The 17,280-nt window shown below is 52.6% G+C and overlaps 1 protein-coding gene across 5 annotated transcripts in view; it reads right to left on the reverse strand.

Annotated features, from left to right (window-relative positions):
* The window catches only part of GDNF (glial cell derived neurotrophic factor), a 30,752-nt gene extending 22,515 nt beyond the window's left edge, over positions 1–8,237 (reverse strand). For 2 of the 5 annotated variants that reach the window (XR_008618044.1, XM_055086526.1), the window contains exons 1-2: positions 7,982–8,062; positions 2,823–2,999 (exon numbers count right to left, since the gene is read on the reverse strand). Coding sequence is in view for 3 of the 5 variants with exons in the window: in XM_055086526.1 (XP_054942501.1) it covers positions 2,823–2,973 (151 nt within the window). In the remaining 2 variants the exon portion in view is untranslated. Of the gene's footprint in view, positions 1–2,822; positions 3,000–7,981 lie in introns of all 5 variants that reach the window. The other 3 variants (XM_055086527.1, XM_024122405.3, XM_028492861.2) reach the window with 3 other exon arrangements.
* Between the last annotated feature and the right edge of the window lie 9,043 nt (positions 8,238–17,280).

Below are 17,280 nucleotides of genomic sequence, written 5' to 3' on the forward strand. Positions count from 1 at the left end.
AAGATATGGGTAAAAAGCAAAATTTAAAAAAACCCAAAGATGGTGAAAGGGAAAAGTCTTGGATGCCCCAAAAGGAAAATCACAAGTCTTTGAGTTTAGACAAGTTCAAAGTTGCTACAGGAGGCAGCCACAGTCCATGAACTTTATTGTCAACCTCTAGGCAAACGAGTGAGCCAGTTATGAATTCTACTTGGTTGGCTCAGCTCCTGATAATGGTAGGAACAGAATTCTGGCTGTTTCATTTATATTGGGACCAGCAAAATACACGCAACCTCAAAGGTGTGTGTGTGGACAGGGTGCAGTCCAGCCCCCTTTAAACAGCACAGAATGACTCAAGGTGGCATGAAAGAGCCTTTGCTCAATCACTAAGTTACAAGCATTTGAAAAGAAGACGGACCAGTATTTACGGTACTTTCTATTTTCAAATGAAACGAGTGAATGAATGTTTTTCGACATAAGCCTTAACCAGTTGCATGGCGTACAGTGCAGGATATAAATGTTCACGCTGTGACGGGAGCATGTCGACACTGGTTGAGTGTTCAAAGTCTGCACATTGTCATTATTCCGCCTTCCCCGCACTGACAGCTTGCTACCGAATTGAACATACCTGGAAAGAAGTCAATTTGGCTTAGAAGGCAGCTCACTTTCTCTCTGGGAACATTTCTCTTTCAAGGATCTATTGGGTCTTCCGATAGATAAAACAGAATCAGGTGTGTTCTGCTGGTTCTAATGTAAACACAGTGGTCAGAATCTTGTCCATTGATGACTTAGCGTCAGTTTTGGAAAAGGGAAGTGATCTCCATTTCCCCAGAGCCCCCAGCTACCGCCGCCGTCCATCAGTAGGATTACGGCTACCTTGCTTGCTTTGTGACTGCCTGTACCTTACATGAGGCACGGATTTTCTTAGGGTATTATCAAGCCATAGGGATTCAACCCTGACTACACATTAGACTCACTTGGGGAACAGCTAAATATCTAGATGCCCAGGCCACGCCCCAAACCAATGAGATCAGAATCTCTCCTGGTGAAGCCCAGCATCAGCAGTCATTAAAGTTCCCCAGGTGAGTCCAGTGAGCAGGGGTCTTTTCTTATGAGTCTTTTCCCAAAGAAAGGTTAGGGTGGAGTGTGCAGGTGGTGGGGTGGTTCCGGGGCGGGGGGGGCAATCTCACGGTCATTGGCATTTTGGAGTGGAAAGGCCTTCCTTTACTGTAGAGTTGTAAACTGTTCATTGAGTTCTGTAGTAAGTAATTTGTCCAAGGTCACAGGATTAGCCAAAAGCAGAGCCAGCACCAGGAGCCAGCATTAAATAAGCCTAGGTAGACAGGGTACTAATATGCTAAATAAACCTCCATGAATTAATCAGCTTCATAATCAGGCACAGTCATTTTTCTCTCCAGAATGTCTTGGTTAGAAAACTGTTACCTTCCACTGTGTTCCTGTTCCTCTGACCTAGGCTGCTTGAACCAATGAAAAGCCACTTCCTCAGCCCTCATGGGTACAGTTCTGAAGACAATGGCACTAAAGGGCATTTTAAGTTTCTACTGCAGAAACATTGTATACGCTAAGATGGAAACTCGTGGTTGAAACCAAAGCCTTTAAAAATAAGTTTATACAACTAATGGACAGAAACTCTTGGAACAGTTCCTTCAGTTTCAAGGGATCAACTGTGTTCTCTTTCTAACCCTAAGTCACTCTTGAAGTCTTAATTTGCCTTAGAAAAATGCACTTTTTCTTTTCCCTGGGACTTCTGGAAGACGATGCTTTAACTGTTGTAACTAAGCATAAGATAAGCACATCACATTTCCTGGGCGATTTTTAGCCCAAGGCCATAGGTTTGGGGGACTCTAGCATACGGCTGACTCTGGGACCCTTCCTACTGTGCAGGTTTCAAATGCAAAATAGCCTGAAGGGTAACAGGAGTGGTGAGTGGTTATGGTGACGCTTTAGTTTGGGGTTGTGCAAATTCTCTGCTGCTACCTTTGTTAGCTACATACCTCCCCAATAATCTCTAACTTGTGATGAAGCATACTCTGCTTTATGCAATAGATAAACTTCTCAAGAGCGGAGGGTAGGTTCTATCAAATCATAGTTGATGTGCCCTGATAAACTGCTAAGACAGTTTTGAGAGGCAAATCACGACTCATTTCCTAATATTAATAAGCTGGCCTTTTCTTCAGAGTTAACATTGTCATGTGTGGAGTGAACGATGGGTTGTTTGGTTCTTTTCCCCCAGGCCCAGCTAGCACTATGTATCGTTGTCTTTCTAGAACTGGAACGTTTCTGAACAGATTTGACACTGCCCAGATGCTTGTTCTGGAAATCAAGGCCCTTCTGTGTTTTCTCTGACTCTGGCTTGGTTTTGTGAAACCTCAGCCTCTTCCCTTGCAAGGGCAGTTTAGGATGGAAATGCAATTGTTTTCAGAATTCAGCACAGCCAGGCACACCCAGAGAAAGAGGGCTTTGGAAGAAAAAACGGGTTGGGGTGTGTCTATGTGTGATGGGGAAGCGGAGGAAAGGGGACAACTGAGTGTTCTCCTACGGTGGTGGTGGTGGTACTGCTGGGGAAAACAGCTGTTCCCCGGAACGCTAAATGAGCGGCAGAAAAATGTGTTACCCCCCGTGCTGGGCAAAACCAGCGCGTGCCACATACACGCTAGGTGTCGGGGCCCTGGGACACCAGTCGGTGGCTACGAACCGCGAGGGGGCGTCGGCGCCAGCGCGGCTCTGCCCGGGGTCGGGAGGCCACACTGCGGTCGGGGCTGACTTGGGGTGCGTGCGAGCGGCGGGTGGGGTGAGCCCCGCGGGGAGGGAACGGTTCTTACAGTCACTGCTCGGCGCGAAGGGCGCGCGGCGGCGGCCGAGGGAGCGGTCTTCGGCGGGCGCCTCGGGAGGCCTCTTACCGGCGGGCAGCGGGTAGGCGGACGCGGTGTGGAGCAGCACCAGGCAGACAGCCACGACATCCCATAACTTCATCTTAGAGTCCCGTCCGGCGGCGGCACCTGGGCGGGCGGGCGGGCGGGAGAACCGGGGAGAGCGCGTTAGGCCTGGACGCCGAGGGCCGCCGCGCTGCCCGGGGCGCCTCGGCCGCGCGGGTCCTCGGGGCTCCCCTCCGAACTCGGCACCGCCCTCCTCCCGGACCGCGGCAGCCCGGCGGTTCCCCGGGCACCCCCCCGCCTCCTTCCTTCCCAGCCGCCTGCTCGTCCCCGCTCCGGGGTGCACCTCCCTGGCGGCCATCCCACAAGTGCCCTTCTCTTCCGCCACCGGATCCCAGGGGTCGGATTTTCGAGCAGCGCCGCTGCCCCCGCCGGTACCAACACGACGACACCGGCACTGGCGCGCAACCCCCCTCCCCCCCGCGCTTCCTGGTGGGGGGGGCGACCGGGCAACCCTCACCCTGTGCTTCCCGCCCCGTCCAGCAGCTCCCACAGGCCCCGGGGAAGAGCCCTGGACCCAAGCAAGAGACCAGCCTTTTATTTTAGGAAATAAAATCAAGTGCGGGGCCGCCCGGGGCCCCGATCCTGCTCTCAGCTAGGCGGGGGCAGGCTCGGGGGCACCACTAACGTCAACCAAGCTTTACTCCTCCCACTTAACTTAGTATTTTGTCGTCGGAACAAGAAGTTAGTAGGGACTTGGAGACTTTGGGGCTGTCCGGGGAGTATCTGCGTTAAGTTACTTCACTTCCCAAAGCTTCAACTCGGTTTAAAATACGACTTCCATTTCTTAAGGTTGTGAATATTAACACAGGAAAAGGCCTAGCCAAGCAGAAAGTAAGCGCTCAATAAGTGCTTTAGCGTTACTGTTAGGTAGGGATTGCCTTTGTCTTGAAAATGTTCGTGGTGTCCCCGAACGCCCTCTTTCTTTCCGCAGTGTTGCGAGACTCTGGCCTTAAATCCCTTCCCCTCGCGCACAGGAGTTGCGAGCTCCCCACGGCCGGTCAGTCACTCCTGGACAACTGCACCCGGTCCGGGACGCTACCAGAAGGTCTAGACCAGGAAAGGGCGCGCGGTGGGGCTCAGGTCCTCTGAGTCAGGGGCCTCCGTTTGGTCTGTCACTCCGCACACCCCTAGAAAGGAGGGTCACGCAGCAGGGGGCTGGTGAGGAAACAGGCCCCCTCAACTCGGGGCCAAGCCCCACACAATTAGGAGGTGGCGGGAGACCCGGGCGCCTTGGGGTGCGGTGTTACCCAGTGCCTCCCCAATGCCAGTGTTCAGTTTCCAAGGGCTACGAGGCTCATGCAGTTGATTATCCTCTTTCCTCCAAATAAAAGGGATTCTTAGGAAAATCTCCTTGAACTTTTTCCGTGGGAGAGAGTCAGACTTTCCAGGTAAAAACAAAAACCTCGGCCCCTTTCCTCTCCATTAGCAGCCAGGAGCGCCCGCCTCCCTTCCAGCAACCGCCCCCCATCTCCACCCAGAACTCCCGCCCGGCTTCCGGTGCAGGCCACCCGGGGAAGCGTTTCATTCGACCGCCACCTCCCACCGCTGCGGAGACGAATGCATTTTCCATCCTTTGGGCGTCTGTTTGTTCGCTCTGCAGCTGTTGGGCTTGGGGAGTCTATAGGGACTAGGAACTCCGAAAACCTGCAGCTCCGGGCGCCCCATGCCCCGCCGGCTGATCTACAAACCCGGGGAAAAGGAAAGGCGCTGGGTCGGGGCGCGGGGGCCCAGGCAACACCTCACCCAGGCCGTGCAAAACGAGCCCAGCGAGGCGCTCGAGCAGAGGGGACTGGGGAACGCGAGGCCTCCCGCCCCCTCGCCAAGGGCCCGCTCGCGGGTGCGTGCGAACTGGCTGGCGGCCTTGAGGGGCGGGGAGGAGCGGGATTAATGCGCTCTCCCAAATCGCGGTGGCCGCCAGCAGGAAGAGACAGAGGCACCAGATTTCCCTTCCGCATTAAGAGGGTTTTTCCTTTTTTTTCCTGCTTGGCCGACGGAGGGCTTTTTAAATTGGACGTGGAGATCCTCAATTAGAAGTGTGGCGAAGCTGGCAAAAGAGTTCAGCGGAAAACTCCCCGCCTGGCCAAAGGAGGCTCCCGGCTCCGGCTCCCGCCCTCCGCGGGGTGCGGCTCAGGCCACGAAAAGAGCTCTCCCACCTGCCCCGGACGGGGAGGGCGCATTCTTCCCTCTGAGCACCGCCGGGCAGGCTGCAGCCGGAGCGGCTCTTTAGTTCCCGGTATTTGCCTGGCGGAGCAAGAGGACGGAATCCGGCGGCTCGCATTCACAGCGGTCCACGCAGAGGTTTTCCCCACACACCCCACACACCCCGCGGCTTCCCTGATGGTCTCTTTATCGCTTTCTTAAAGCACATCTGTCCGACGTGTTTCTGCCGCAACCGTCCGCCTTTGCTGCGAGCGCGAATTGCGGAACGCGCTGCCACGTGCGGTAACCGAGCTCTCCTCCCGAAGTCGGCTTCTCCAGGTGCCCCCGCACCCGTCCTCGTGCCCTCCAGGCTGGTTCCCCTCTGCGCCCAGGACTTACGCGCCCGGCAGGGCAAAAGGGGGGCGTCGCGGGCGCCGGCACCTGGTGGTCCCCAAGTCCAGGGCGGAGAGGACGTCCCAAGAGCCAAAAGTGCCGGCAGAAGCCGCCGCTCGCCGCGGGGCGCTTCTGGGTTCCCAGCACCAGAGGGCACCAGAAACCGCCGGAGTCCTGGAGCGCCCACGCCGCTGGGGCTGCGTTGTCATTTTAAGCATAGAACCGATGAACGAGCACTCCCCCTACAATCCTTCCCCAAATGCAAATTACGCCCCCCCGGAACTTCTGGATGTCCTCCCGAGCATCCCTGCTTTTCAGGCTCCTAGCCCTCTTCACCCCCACTCCTTAATTTTTCTCTACCCACCTCACTTAAGCTGGTTCCTCGGCAACCTGCTTTGTGAACCACCCCCCCCCCCCCGCGTCACGACCGCCGGAGTCCTGGAGCGCCCACGCCGCTGGGGCTGCGTTGTCATTTTAAGCATAGAACCGATGAACGAGCACTCCCCCTACAATCCTTCCCCAAATGCAAATTACGCCCCCCCGGAACTTCTGGATGTCCTCCCGAGCATCCCTGCTTTTCAGGCTCCTAGCCCTCTTCACCCCCACTCCTTAATTTTTCTCTACCCACCTCACTTAAGCTGGTTCCTCGGCAACCTGCTTTGTGAACCCCCCCCCCCCCCGCGTCACGGTGACAGCTTCAGCGCGTGTGAGCGCTGCCGCCGCCAGTGCCCCCGCGCCTTCTTGTGTCTGGCAGGCTGGGAGGTTTGTCTGGGCTTTGCCTTCGAGATCCAGGTCTCAGGAGGAGACAAGGGAGGCGGGGGTGGGTGGGTGGCGGCGTGCTGTTAACTCGGGGGCTTTCTTTGGGGATAGGGACAGAAGTTGCTGAAAAGATGAACTGCTTTTCTTAACTGTGTCTTGTGTCCTGGACGGACGGAGGACTTATTCTGTCGGGCCCAAGACCAGAGGAGGAAAAAGAATGAGCGCCGCCTTCTGCAGACAGTCTGGGAACGGGTCTGTCTGTTAAAGGGCCCGAGGCCGGGTGCCAGACCCAGGGGCAGCCGAACCCCTTGGCGAGAGTGGGCTGGGGACGCAGCGGGCTCCCCAAACACCTGACACTTGTTGAAAAGGAGCCACCGTCCCTGAACGCTGCCGAAGCGAAGACGTGGCGAAACTGTGAGGGCGAGACCTGGTTGCGGCTGGGCGGAAGCCCAGCAGCTCCCCTCTTCCAGGGCTTTGCGGGAAGAGGTGCGTGCGTCAGGTTGGCAGGAGCTTCTCTTCCTTGGGATACTTAAGTGTATATTCAAGATGGCTTAGATGGGTGGGATGGGGGCGGGGAGGGAGGTCCAAGAGGGAGGGGATATATGTATACCTATAGCTGATTCACTTCACTGTACAGCAGAAACTAACACAACATTGTAAACCACTTATACTGCCCCCCAAATATACTGTGGAAGAGTGGAGTGCGCTCCAACACATCCGCGGCAGGGCTCGGAGGAGCTGCGTTTGTCCCCACCAATGAGCAAAAGTGTTGCGAGCGCGGGGCTGGGCAGCTCCCCCGGGGCGCGCACGTCGGCTCTGCGGGCGCGTGTGCCAGCCCCGAAACTAGGGAGGCGTCAGGAGGCTGGGGGTTCCGGCGAGAGTCATTCCCCGCCCCGAAGAGGGTTCGTTTTCACCCGCTGGGTCTGGAAACCAAACGACAGCGAAGTCAGCCCTGAGGCTGTGGCAGGGTGGTGGCGGGGGTGTTACTGGGGGAGGTGGCACAGAGTACAGACGAAAGTCATTCAACCCATCACCGAGGTGGCTTAGGGGAGACCTTGAGAAGGTTCAAGAGTCTGCTCGAGGCGGAGGCCCTGGTCCTGGACTGTTCAGGAAGCCCGTCTCTTAAAGCTTGACGGAGATGGTGAGGTGGGATTTCGGGCATTAGGAAAGTGCCAGCAACCGGGTTCCGACTAGGGCTAGGAATGTAGATTTGCAAGACCGCGCCGGAGGAGGTGAGCTCTCTATTTTTAGGTTCTCAGCACCTTTGCAGCAGTCCCTCCCGGGGCCTACACTTTCCCTTGGAACAGACCAAACCCAGTTACACTCCCGGGAACGGTATCTATGCAGCTGCGCGTCCACAGAGAACCCAACTCTGGTCGTGGTAGGTTCAAAGGCGATTCCAGTCCCGCACCTTCCCGGGACTTGACGGAGGAGCGCCTCGCCGAGTCGGGGGGGGAAACTGCCCCTGTCGGATATGCCCGGGTCCAGAGGCAGCAGGGGCACCAGAGAGTTTTGCCCACGAGGAAAGGCAACCTGCCCCTCCGCAAACCCAGCCTCTCCCCGGTTCCACTTCTCTCTCTCTCTTCTGCCCTCCCGGCGCTTCGGTTCCCTCTAGTGTCCCCTCTTTCTAGTCTCACCGCCTGCTCTGGGGTCCAGCCGCGCCCCCTCTGTCTCCAGCGCCGCACAGCCCGACGCACCCGCTGGCGACTCAGGCGCCACCCGCCCGCTCCCCCCAGGCCGGCTCCCCGGCTTACCTCGGATCCGGTCTCCGCAGACCTCCAGTTGGACATTAACTCCAGGAGCCCCAAGTCCCAGCCAGGAGACCCATCCGGGCCGAGGGCAGGAGCGCGGAGCCCCGCCCGATAGGTCAGGGGCACGAGTTCGCAATCCTGGGGCTGCTCGGGGCAGCAAGGGCGCGCAGGAGGCGGCGGCCAAGGCTCCCGCCGCCGCCGCCGCGAGAAGGGCGAAGGAGGCAGACAGCTCCCCCGCCGGCTCCCCGCAACCCCAGAAGCCGAGGTCCGAGCAGCCGCCGCTGCCTTGGGTGGGGGGGTGGCAGGGCTGCGCGCAGTTTTGCCCACGAGGAAAGGCAACCTGCCCCTCCGCAAACCCAGCCTCTCCCCGGTTCCACTTCTCTCTCTCTCTTCTGCCCTCCCGGCGCTTCGGTTCCCTCTAGTGTCCCCTCTTTCTAGTCTCACCGCCTGCTCTGGGGTCCAGCCGCGCCCCCTCTGTCTCCAGCGCCGCACAGCCCGACGCACCCGCTGGCGACTCAGGCGCCACCCGCCCGCTCCCCCCAGGCCGGCTCCCCGGCTTACCTCGGATCCGGTCTCCGCAGACCTCCAGTTGGACATTAACTCCAGGAGCCCCAAGTCCCAGCCAGGAGACCCATCCGGGCCGAGGGCAGGAGCGCGGAGCCCCGCCCGATAGGTCAGGGGCACGAGTTCGCAATCCTGGGGCTGCTCGGGGCAGCAAGGGCGCGCAGGAGGCGGCGGCCAAGGCTCCCGCCGCCGCCGCCGCCGCCGCCGCCGCCGCGAGAAGGGCGAAGGAGGCAGACAGCTCCCCCGCCGGCTCCCCGCAACCCCAGAAGCCGAGGTCCGAGCAGCCGCCGCTGCCTTGGGTGGGGGGGTGACAGGGCTGCGCGCGCCGCGCTTTTAGCCCGGGCTGCGCGGGCGCGGGGCGCGGCGGCCGGTTCAGCGGCGGCGGCCGCGCTCTGCGCCTTCTCTGGGCGCAGCGCCTGGGAGCACGAGACGCGCCGGGCTGATGCTGCCGCCGGAGCTGAGGTCTGGCCTGGAAATCCGAACGAGACACCACGTCAACCGGCGCCGAGAGTCCCGTGAAGACATGAGGGCGCCAGGAGCGCAGGCTGGTCCTTGAGAGCCCGGTCCGGGGGACCGGGGTGGGGGAGGGGAGGCGCGGGGCCCCGTGAGGGGAGGGGTCTAGAGTCAGCGGTGGCGGGGAGGGAACGGAGAACAGTGAGGAGGCGCCCGAGCTCCCGAGGCGGGGGCTCGGGGTGCGAGTGGGTGACGCGAGGCGCCCCTCCCCGGGGTGCAGGGAGAGAGCGCTCAGCGCGTGGAGACGCTGCCGGGCTCGCGCCTTCTCCTCGCCGGGTAGATCCGGAGGAATGTGCGGAGCTCTGCGCAGACGAAGCGAAGGGAGCAATCCGAACTTGACCGCGGCGCCCGCGCCCGGTTTCGCCCTCGCGCCTCGCTCTCTGAGCCGGGGCTCTGTCGGGTAGAGGGCTACCCTGGGCTTTCCTCGCGCCTGTCGAAGCCTCTCCTTCCTCCTCGGGTGTCCAGCCCTCTGGCTTTTCTGCAGGGCAGAAGGCAGTGGCGAGGAGAACAGCTGCTGGCCGGAGTTCTCCTAGCGCTACGAAGGAGAGATGTGCAGCGGCCCAGGGAGGGAAGCCGAGTGTTCGCCAGGGCACGCTGAGAGTGGGGAAGAATTTATAGGGCTCTCACTCCGTGACGTGCCCTCCAGTGGCTTTGCTGATTCGCTTTCTGACCTAAACACACATTAGTTTAGTCCCCATGCTAGGGCCAACACGGTCTCCAAATATCTGCTGGCTGAAGTCAGAGGCTTTGCATATCATGTATTACATGGCAGGCAATGAAGAAAGCTTCTGAGGCTGGCCCGCTCCTCAGTCCTAGGCTCCATTTTCATGCTGTTGTAATATAATACCAGACGTGGGGTAGGCACATACATTCAGAATCCCAATTCCAGAGGCGTAAGATCACTTTATCAGGAACAGGTCGGGGGAGGTTGGACTAAAACCTGCTTTCATCCAGATTTTCGAAAATGCAGACGGGAAACCTAAGCAAGCACTCCCTTGGGTGCTGCGTTTCCAGTGAGCAGGGGCCCAGCGCCTATTCCTGATCTTTGTGAGACCTTTTAGGAATTCCTTTTGTTGGTTTGCTTACCACCAGAAGCGCCAGAGCCTTCTTTCGTAGAGGACGTGAGGAGGGCAAGTCCTTACACACCCTGCACATGACTCTCCCCATAAATCCGTTTCATTAACCCAGGGCATGAAATTAGCTCTACCTTTAAAATAATGTACTGAGTAAGGTATGTCTTTGCTAAGCAGAAACCTGTTTTCCGGAAGCCACTGGACCTGGATTCAGTGGGACCTCTTTTATTTTATTAGTTGGGGCCAGGGAGAGCGTAAACAGGCTCAGTTTACATCCATGTACCTCTTATTTTATGACTCATCCGGTTGTTGGGGAGTACATGTTCCTCGAGTAGCTGATACAGACGATAGACAGGGGGAATGTGTGTGGCAATGTTGGGGGAAGATCCTATATTATTAAACCTAAAAGTCAAAGATCAGCTACTTTGGAGGTTTGTCAGTGAAGCTAGTGTGGGAGGGAAATTGTTCGTACTAAGGTTACTGTGATTTAAGATTAAGCGGAGTGAAAATCAAGTCATCCAAACATACCTTAGCTGAAATGAGGATGCCTACTGTAGTTCTGCAGAATGTGACATTTCCTTCTTTGGTAGATTACCGTAGAAATGTAGATGGACTTGGAAATGGCATGAGCTTTAATATTTTTATCCTGGTTGAACATTGTTTTTGGTATTCGAAGGCGACCATAGTCAGTGTGCTTACCATGAATGATTTCTTCATTTTCAGAAGGCTTTTTGCCGAGGATGGTCATGCCTTCCAAGCACCTGCAATGATTTAGTGCTCATTATGTGCCAGGCAAAGTGCTAGACCCTGGGAATTGTGCTTGACTGGGCTTTTGGGGGGTTGCAAAGCACAAATACCACTGAGTTTACCCTATGTAATGGGAGTTCCCTGTGGAAGGAAGGGCTGGCCGGAATCTCCGCCACTCAGCCACGTGTCTCCGAAAAGCCTTCCGGAAAGGCCACCCGACCTCACGAAAACTGGATTGAAGTTCAGGAACTGGAAGGTCATTCAGGATCCGGCTGTGTGACTGGGTTATCTTGCTGCCCCCTGAGCCGTAGGCATCTGCCGTCCCTTCTAACAGGCTTAGCCGCCAGGGTGATTCAGCTCCTCTCTCTCTGTTTTTCTCTGGGTGTCTCTGGGCTTCCGCTCCTGCTACCAACTGCTCAGCTCTCTGTTGATCTCACATCTAAACTCCTTTAGTGAAAGGATCTAACTGGCCTTGCCGGGCACTAACTAGGTGCTTGAGATGGACTGAGCTTTGGGATCAGGACATATGGGTTACTGGATACCCTGCAGCTCAGTAGCCCTTGGTCAGGTGCTTCTTCCCGGGGCTAATCACCCATGTTCACGTTGTTGGGTTACATGGTTCAGAGACTGGCCACCTTCGCTTAAGAGCCTTCCTAGAGTTCCTTCTTGCCTTCCCTCCACAGGAGTTGGGCCCCCAGAAGTAACCGTGTTAATGGCAGGCACTTGGAGTTTAACAAACCTCTGTCTACTACAGGACTGAAGGATGAATAAGATACAACTCCTGGCTCTCCGTACGCTTACCATCTCTAAGGAGAGGGAGATGTGGACACAAGTAATCATAGTATAAAGTGGTAAATGCTGTGATAGAGGTATATATGAGGTGCTCAGGTCTGATCTTTACATGGCCAGTGAAACCCTGGAGAACTGCAAACACATACCCATGCCTAGGCCCTATTCCTGGGCAGTTAGATGAGACTTTCTCGGGTAGTGGAGCCCAGGAATTGGTATATTTTGTTTTAAGTTGTTCCAAGTGCAGCCAGGGTTGAGGGATTAATTAGCTTTTTTTTTTTTCAGTGATTCTAATCATTATCATTATTATCATTCTTTTTGAGCACAAAACTAAGAGGCTCCCCTATTTTGATAGGTTCTAGGACGAAGACTCTTCCAACGTATTAAATCCTTTTGGAATACTACTAATTATCTTAAATAGTAATATAAAGGAAAGTACAAAATTAATTTTTAAAAAATACTCCTAGTTTTGAAAGAACATTTATTTTCATGATTACAACATTCAGATGACTGCAGAAGAGGTGACAAAGCCTAAAGTGTTTCAAGATCCCTGACCGCAAAGCCCAACATTTAAAAGTACTGTAATTGCTGTTGGCAAAAATCTCCTCAGACCTTCACAGACAATGAAAAACAAAGCTGCTTCCAAAGCGAGTGGCAGGAAGCAAGCATTTGGTGTCTTGGGGACAAGGGGAAGGCCTGATGTCACCGTCTCAAAGCCCCCAAATGCTGGAAGTAGGGACCGCCCCCACCAATAGCTCTGTGGCTCCCTCTTCTCGTTTCTCGAGGAAACAAAGATAGGTTTGATTTGAAGCTTTTCCTCAACAAAGTCCAGAAGAGAACCACTTTCGCTCTGAATAGATGGATTGTCCCCTGATAAAGTAACAACAACACACTGCTAAGAATTCTCACAGGGTCCCTAGGTCTCAGCCTCTCGTCTGGAAAACCCTGCCAGAGAATCAGAAGGAGAGAAGCAAGTTTTGTTTAAGCATCTCATCTCCTCTGTGAGAAAAAAGTTTCATAACCTTACTAATTTCCCATTTCACTGTCATCCTCTTCATCAGAACTTATTGTGGATCTTTAACTGAAAGATGTCAGAATGATGGGTGCTCTCTGTGCCCCAGGATCTTACAGTCCGGGGGAAGAGAAAACACAAACATAAAATGATTAAAAAAAAAAAACAGGGTATCCTGAGACTATGGGCCTCGAGTATGACCATATTTGTAACTCAAACTGGACCTTGATTGGGGTAGGTAAGCAGAGAGGCGGGGGACCTGAGGGCGGCATTCCAGGCTAGGTGGAGGAGTCTCTGGGGACTCAGTGCTGAGTGCTGCGGGTCAGCCTTTGGCCATTCACAGAGCATCCTCCCGGAGCTCCCAGTGGAGCTTTGCAGCTGCTTTGCCTAGAAGGGCCAGGACCCAGGTCCCTGGACTCCCTCATAACATGGGTCATGACGGCTGAAACCGAATCCATCACTTGAGCAGGGCAATTTCCTTTTCAAAGTCACCACTTTATTGGGCAGGGATTTGTTTCACGCTTGCTCACTCTTTCACAGTCATTTTCACCAATGATACGATTACTCTTAAGGGAAAGATAAATGTGCTATCCTTCAGACCACTTAAAAGAAGAGAGAAGAAAAGAAAGAACAAGGGAAAAATGGACTATTGGCCTCTTTGTAAAGAGTAAATTGTAAAGTAGCTGAATTCTTTGGAGTAAATTGTTTCTCATAAGAAACCAATTCTGACATTGACATGGTAGATTTATCAATGACTTCCAGCAGTTTCTTTTATAGGGATCAGATTGCTAATTATCCATAACTTTGTTTTTGGTTCTTAGAATTACTTTATGGGACTCTTTGGGTAATAAAACTTTAATCAGGTGAGAGGGTTACAGCAGACTTTGTTACTCTGCACATGGTCTAGTGGCTTAGATCTAGGGTTGGCAGACTTTTTCTGTAAAGGACAAGCGTTTTCTGTAGATATAGTAAATATTTTAGGCTTTGCAGGCTACAGTTTCTCTTGCAGCCACTCAACTCTACCCTTGTATTGCAGAAGCAGCCATAGATAATATATAAATGAACGGGCACAGCTGTGTTCCCATACAGCTTTATTTATGGACACTGAGATTTGAATTTTATGTAATTTTCACATCATGAAATACTATTCTTTTGGGTTTTTTTCTGCAGCCATTTAAAATGTGAAAACTACCCTTAGCTCTGGGACCATATGAAAGCAGGTGGTGGACAGGATTTGGCCCGAGGGCTATAGTTTGCTGACTCCAGTTAGGTTGAAGTTGTAACTCTGAGGAGATGTATCCCAGGCAGAGCACAGTGCTAAATAGATTTTTTATTATATATATAATAAAATAATAAATTATATATATTATATATATATAATAAATTTTTATTATATATATATATATATATATATATAACACACAGGGTCTCATCACAAAGGCACAGAGATGTGTTGAGAAAGAGAGATTTGAGTGGGGAATCAAGACACCTGCATCCTAATCCTTTTGTAGACCACCTAGTGCTTGTTGCAGAGCTTCTGGAGGCTTCCTAAAGATGTGAAATCACAGGCAATAGCTAGAGATACTGCCAAAGTGGATGGTTGACGCTGGGGCAAGGACTCAGCGTTTGGACCTTCAAGCCAAAACATTCCAAGGGACCACTTTGCCATGTATTAATTGCATAACACAGACTTCAATCTAGAGTCTTCTCCTTTTGCCTAAAATAGACCAACTATTTGACCATTTCCAACTTTGGCAACAAAACAAGAAGACAGCCTTCTCTTCTCTGCCATCATATCCCCGCCCCCATTGCCTTCTCCACTTTTCCTCGGTCTGGGAAAACAAATTAATCAACTAACGAAGCCTCATCAATATTTACGGATTTAGTAGAAGCAAGTAGTAAAGCAGTGCGAATTTTGTGGTTTCTTAGGTGTTTTAAGCCACTACGCAAAGCAAATATCCTTCGTTGAATTAGCAGCAGGGCCAAGACTGGGAGGCGGCTAATTTTGCATCCTAGGCACCTCACTTGCCTCACCTCCTCCCAATTAGCAGAAGTTTCAAGTTGAGAGCCCCAACTCCTGGGGCCTAGTTACGAGGAAGTCAAGCCAAGGATCAGGCAAATCGAGTTGGAGCTCCGTCCCTGACAGGTTGTGGGAGCTTAGGAAACTTCTAGCATCGCCAGCCTCACCTATTTTTCTCTTCTTGCTTGTGGTCTCCGTCACCGGGATACTGTGTGAATAGATGAGATGACAAACCAGATTTTCTGAGTTCATTAATGACTCCCTGGGAATAATTCATATTACACGTATACTTTCCGGCCACTGGGGTGCTGTTTGGTAAATGACTGCCCTCCTGCAGTGCTCTAAGTGGAACCCTAGTGACCCGAAAGAGTTAACACCTTCCTCCAAGCAATTCGCTTACTCCTGGGGCATAATTTACACTCTGATCTGGCCGACCATATGTGAAGTGCTTGGCATTCTTTGAGAGAAAGTCAGCTTGAGAAATGTAAAGATTTAATATTACAAAAAGCACATTTGCAAACCATTCTTTGAGGGACCCATCATGTAACTTTTTGCAGAACAACCCCATAAGTTAGGTCACTGTTATCCTTTTCAGAGTCACTCTCTATCCAGTGCAGGATCAGTGCATAATATACCCGACATGAATTTAGGGAAGCATGTATTTGTAGAATGACTTCACTCTTCAAAAAATAATGGATGAAAGGTTGGAAAGTGCATTTTAGACATCCGAGTAAAAAACAAAAGGTAAAAGTAAGGTAAATGTAATAAAGCATCTGCTTTACAGTGTTGAGTAGTAGCAATATTACCTAAATGAAATGGATCACTTTTTTATACAAACACAGGAGCACTGACATATTAGGATGTGGCATCCATTTCAAAATGGTCATCTGAGGAGACTATCTGTATATTCGGATAAGAAGCTATTGCTCAAAACACTTTTATGACATATGAATGTGTTTGTTCATTCATCCAACATAAATCGTTTAGGCATCTCTCTTCATAAGGCCTTGTGTTGGCAGTTGTCAAGGGACCTAAAAAGGCATGAGATAGCATCACCATATTCAGTGGTGGCAATTAGCTGGATTTTGAAGATGGGTTTAATCTGGGGCAAAGACCGAACCATCTGAAATAAATTCTAGTGATAGAGGTGGGCTAAAACCAAGAGAAGGTAATTTAGAGACTGCTCTTCTGGTATGGCCTGGTGGTTAATTGCAGTGATGGGCTCTCTGTAGCCATGCTGTTTGTCATGTGACTTTGCAGACGCTCTTTTACTATAAAGGTGGTGTCCATTTCCCCATCCCTTGAATCTGGATCGGCACTGTGACTTGTTTTGGCCAGTAAAATGCAGTGGTAGTGAGGGTGTGCCACCTTTGAGCGTAGGACCCAAGAGGCTAATATGTTTCCACTTACTCTCTCAAACCTCTGCCATTACTGTGAGAACATGCTTGGGCTAGCCTAATGTAGGATGGGAGACAGGTGACAGCTAAGGTCTGCTGAGAGCCAGCTGACTCCTACCCCTACTGCCCCCACCCATGTAAGTGAGCCTAGTAAAGATCAACAGAGCTGCCTTTCTGACCGCTCCAGAGAGATGGGCAACAAGTACTTCCTGTTGTATGCTACTGGGATTTTGTGGTTGTTACACAGCATTGTGATGGCAATAGATAACTGATACAACTTGCAAACTGATTCCAAAAGAGGAACTCACAGTGTTGAACAGGAACAACAATGTTCCTGGATTTAAGTGGTGTCTCCAGGTGACTGTAGGAGACAGTCACCTGGAGACACCACCCTTATTTTTGGACGGTTGGGCCTATTGGATGTAGCCTTTAGGTTCTTTGTTAGAATTTTGGAAGAGCTGTTACCCCCTGGTTTGCTCCTTTTTTGATTCAGCAACTTTCCCTCAGCTTGTTTAAGGTTTGAACGTTGCTGGAATTAACACAGCTGTTTGTGTTTACTTCTTTGCTTGTCTACTTCTATCACATGAGATGTCAGCCCAGCTCTTGGAGCCTGGTAATTACCATGGAACCAGGCAGCAGAAGGAGGAGATAAACTTAAAACATTGAGTTCTTTGGGTGACAGGGAGCCAGGAGCTCTGAAGTCCTAAAATGAACCTTTTATCGTGGAGCACCCATGCCTTTATTTTTATTTATTTATTTATTTATTTTTTGTGGTACGCGGGCCTCTCACTGTTGTGGCCTCTCCCGTTGCGGAGCACAGGCTCCGGACGCGCAGGCTCAGCGGCCATGGCTCATGGGCCCAGCCGCTCCGCGGCATGTGGGATCCTCCCGGACCGGGGCACATGTGGGACCCCCCCGGACCGGGGCACGAACCCGTATCTCCTGCATCGGCAGGCGGATTCTCAAACACTGCGCCACCAGGGAAGCCCCTTAATTTAGAACTCTTAAAGGAATCTTTGTAGACCAGCATCTTGCCTCTGCTTTGTAACAATGCAGAGATTTATGAACATGGCATACCCATGTTGTCTGGAATAAAGTTGGCATTGTATCTTTTAAGGCATGTTTTTGGGGTTCTATGAAGTGGTTTAAACAAAAGCCACAAAAATGAGAAAAAAATTTATTTTCAG

The sequence above is a fragment of the Physeter macrocephalus genome, chromosome 8 (genome assembly GCF_002837175.3).
Source record: "Physeter macrocephalus isolate SW-GA chromosome 8, ASM283717v5, whole genome shotgun sequence".
In the NCBI taxonomy this organism is placed as follows: domain Eukaryota; kingdom Metazoa; phylum Chordata; class Mammalia; order Artiodactyla; family Physeteridae; genus Physeter; species Physeter macrocephalus.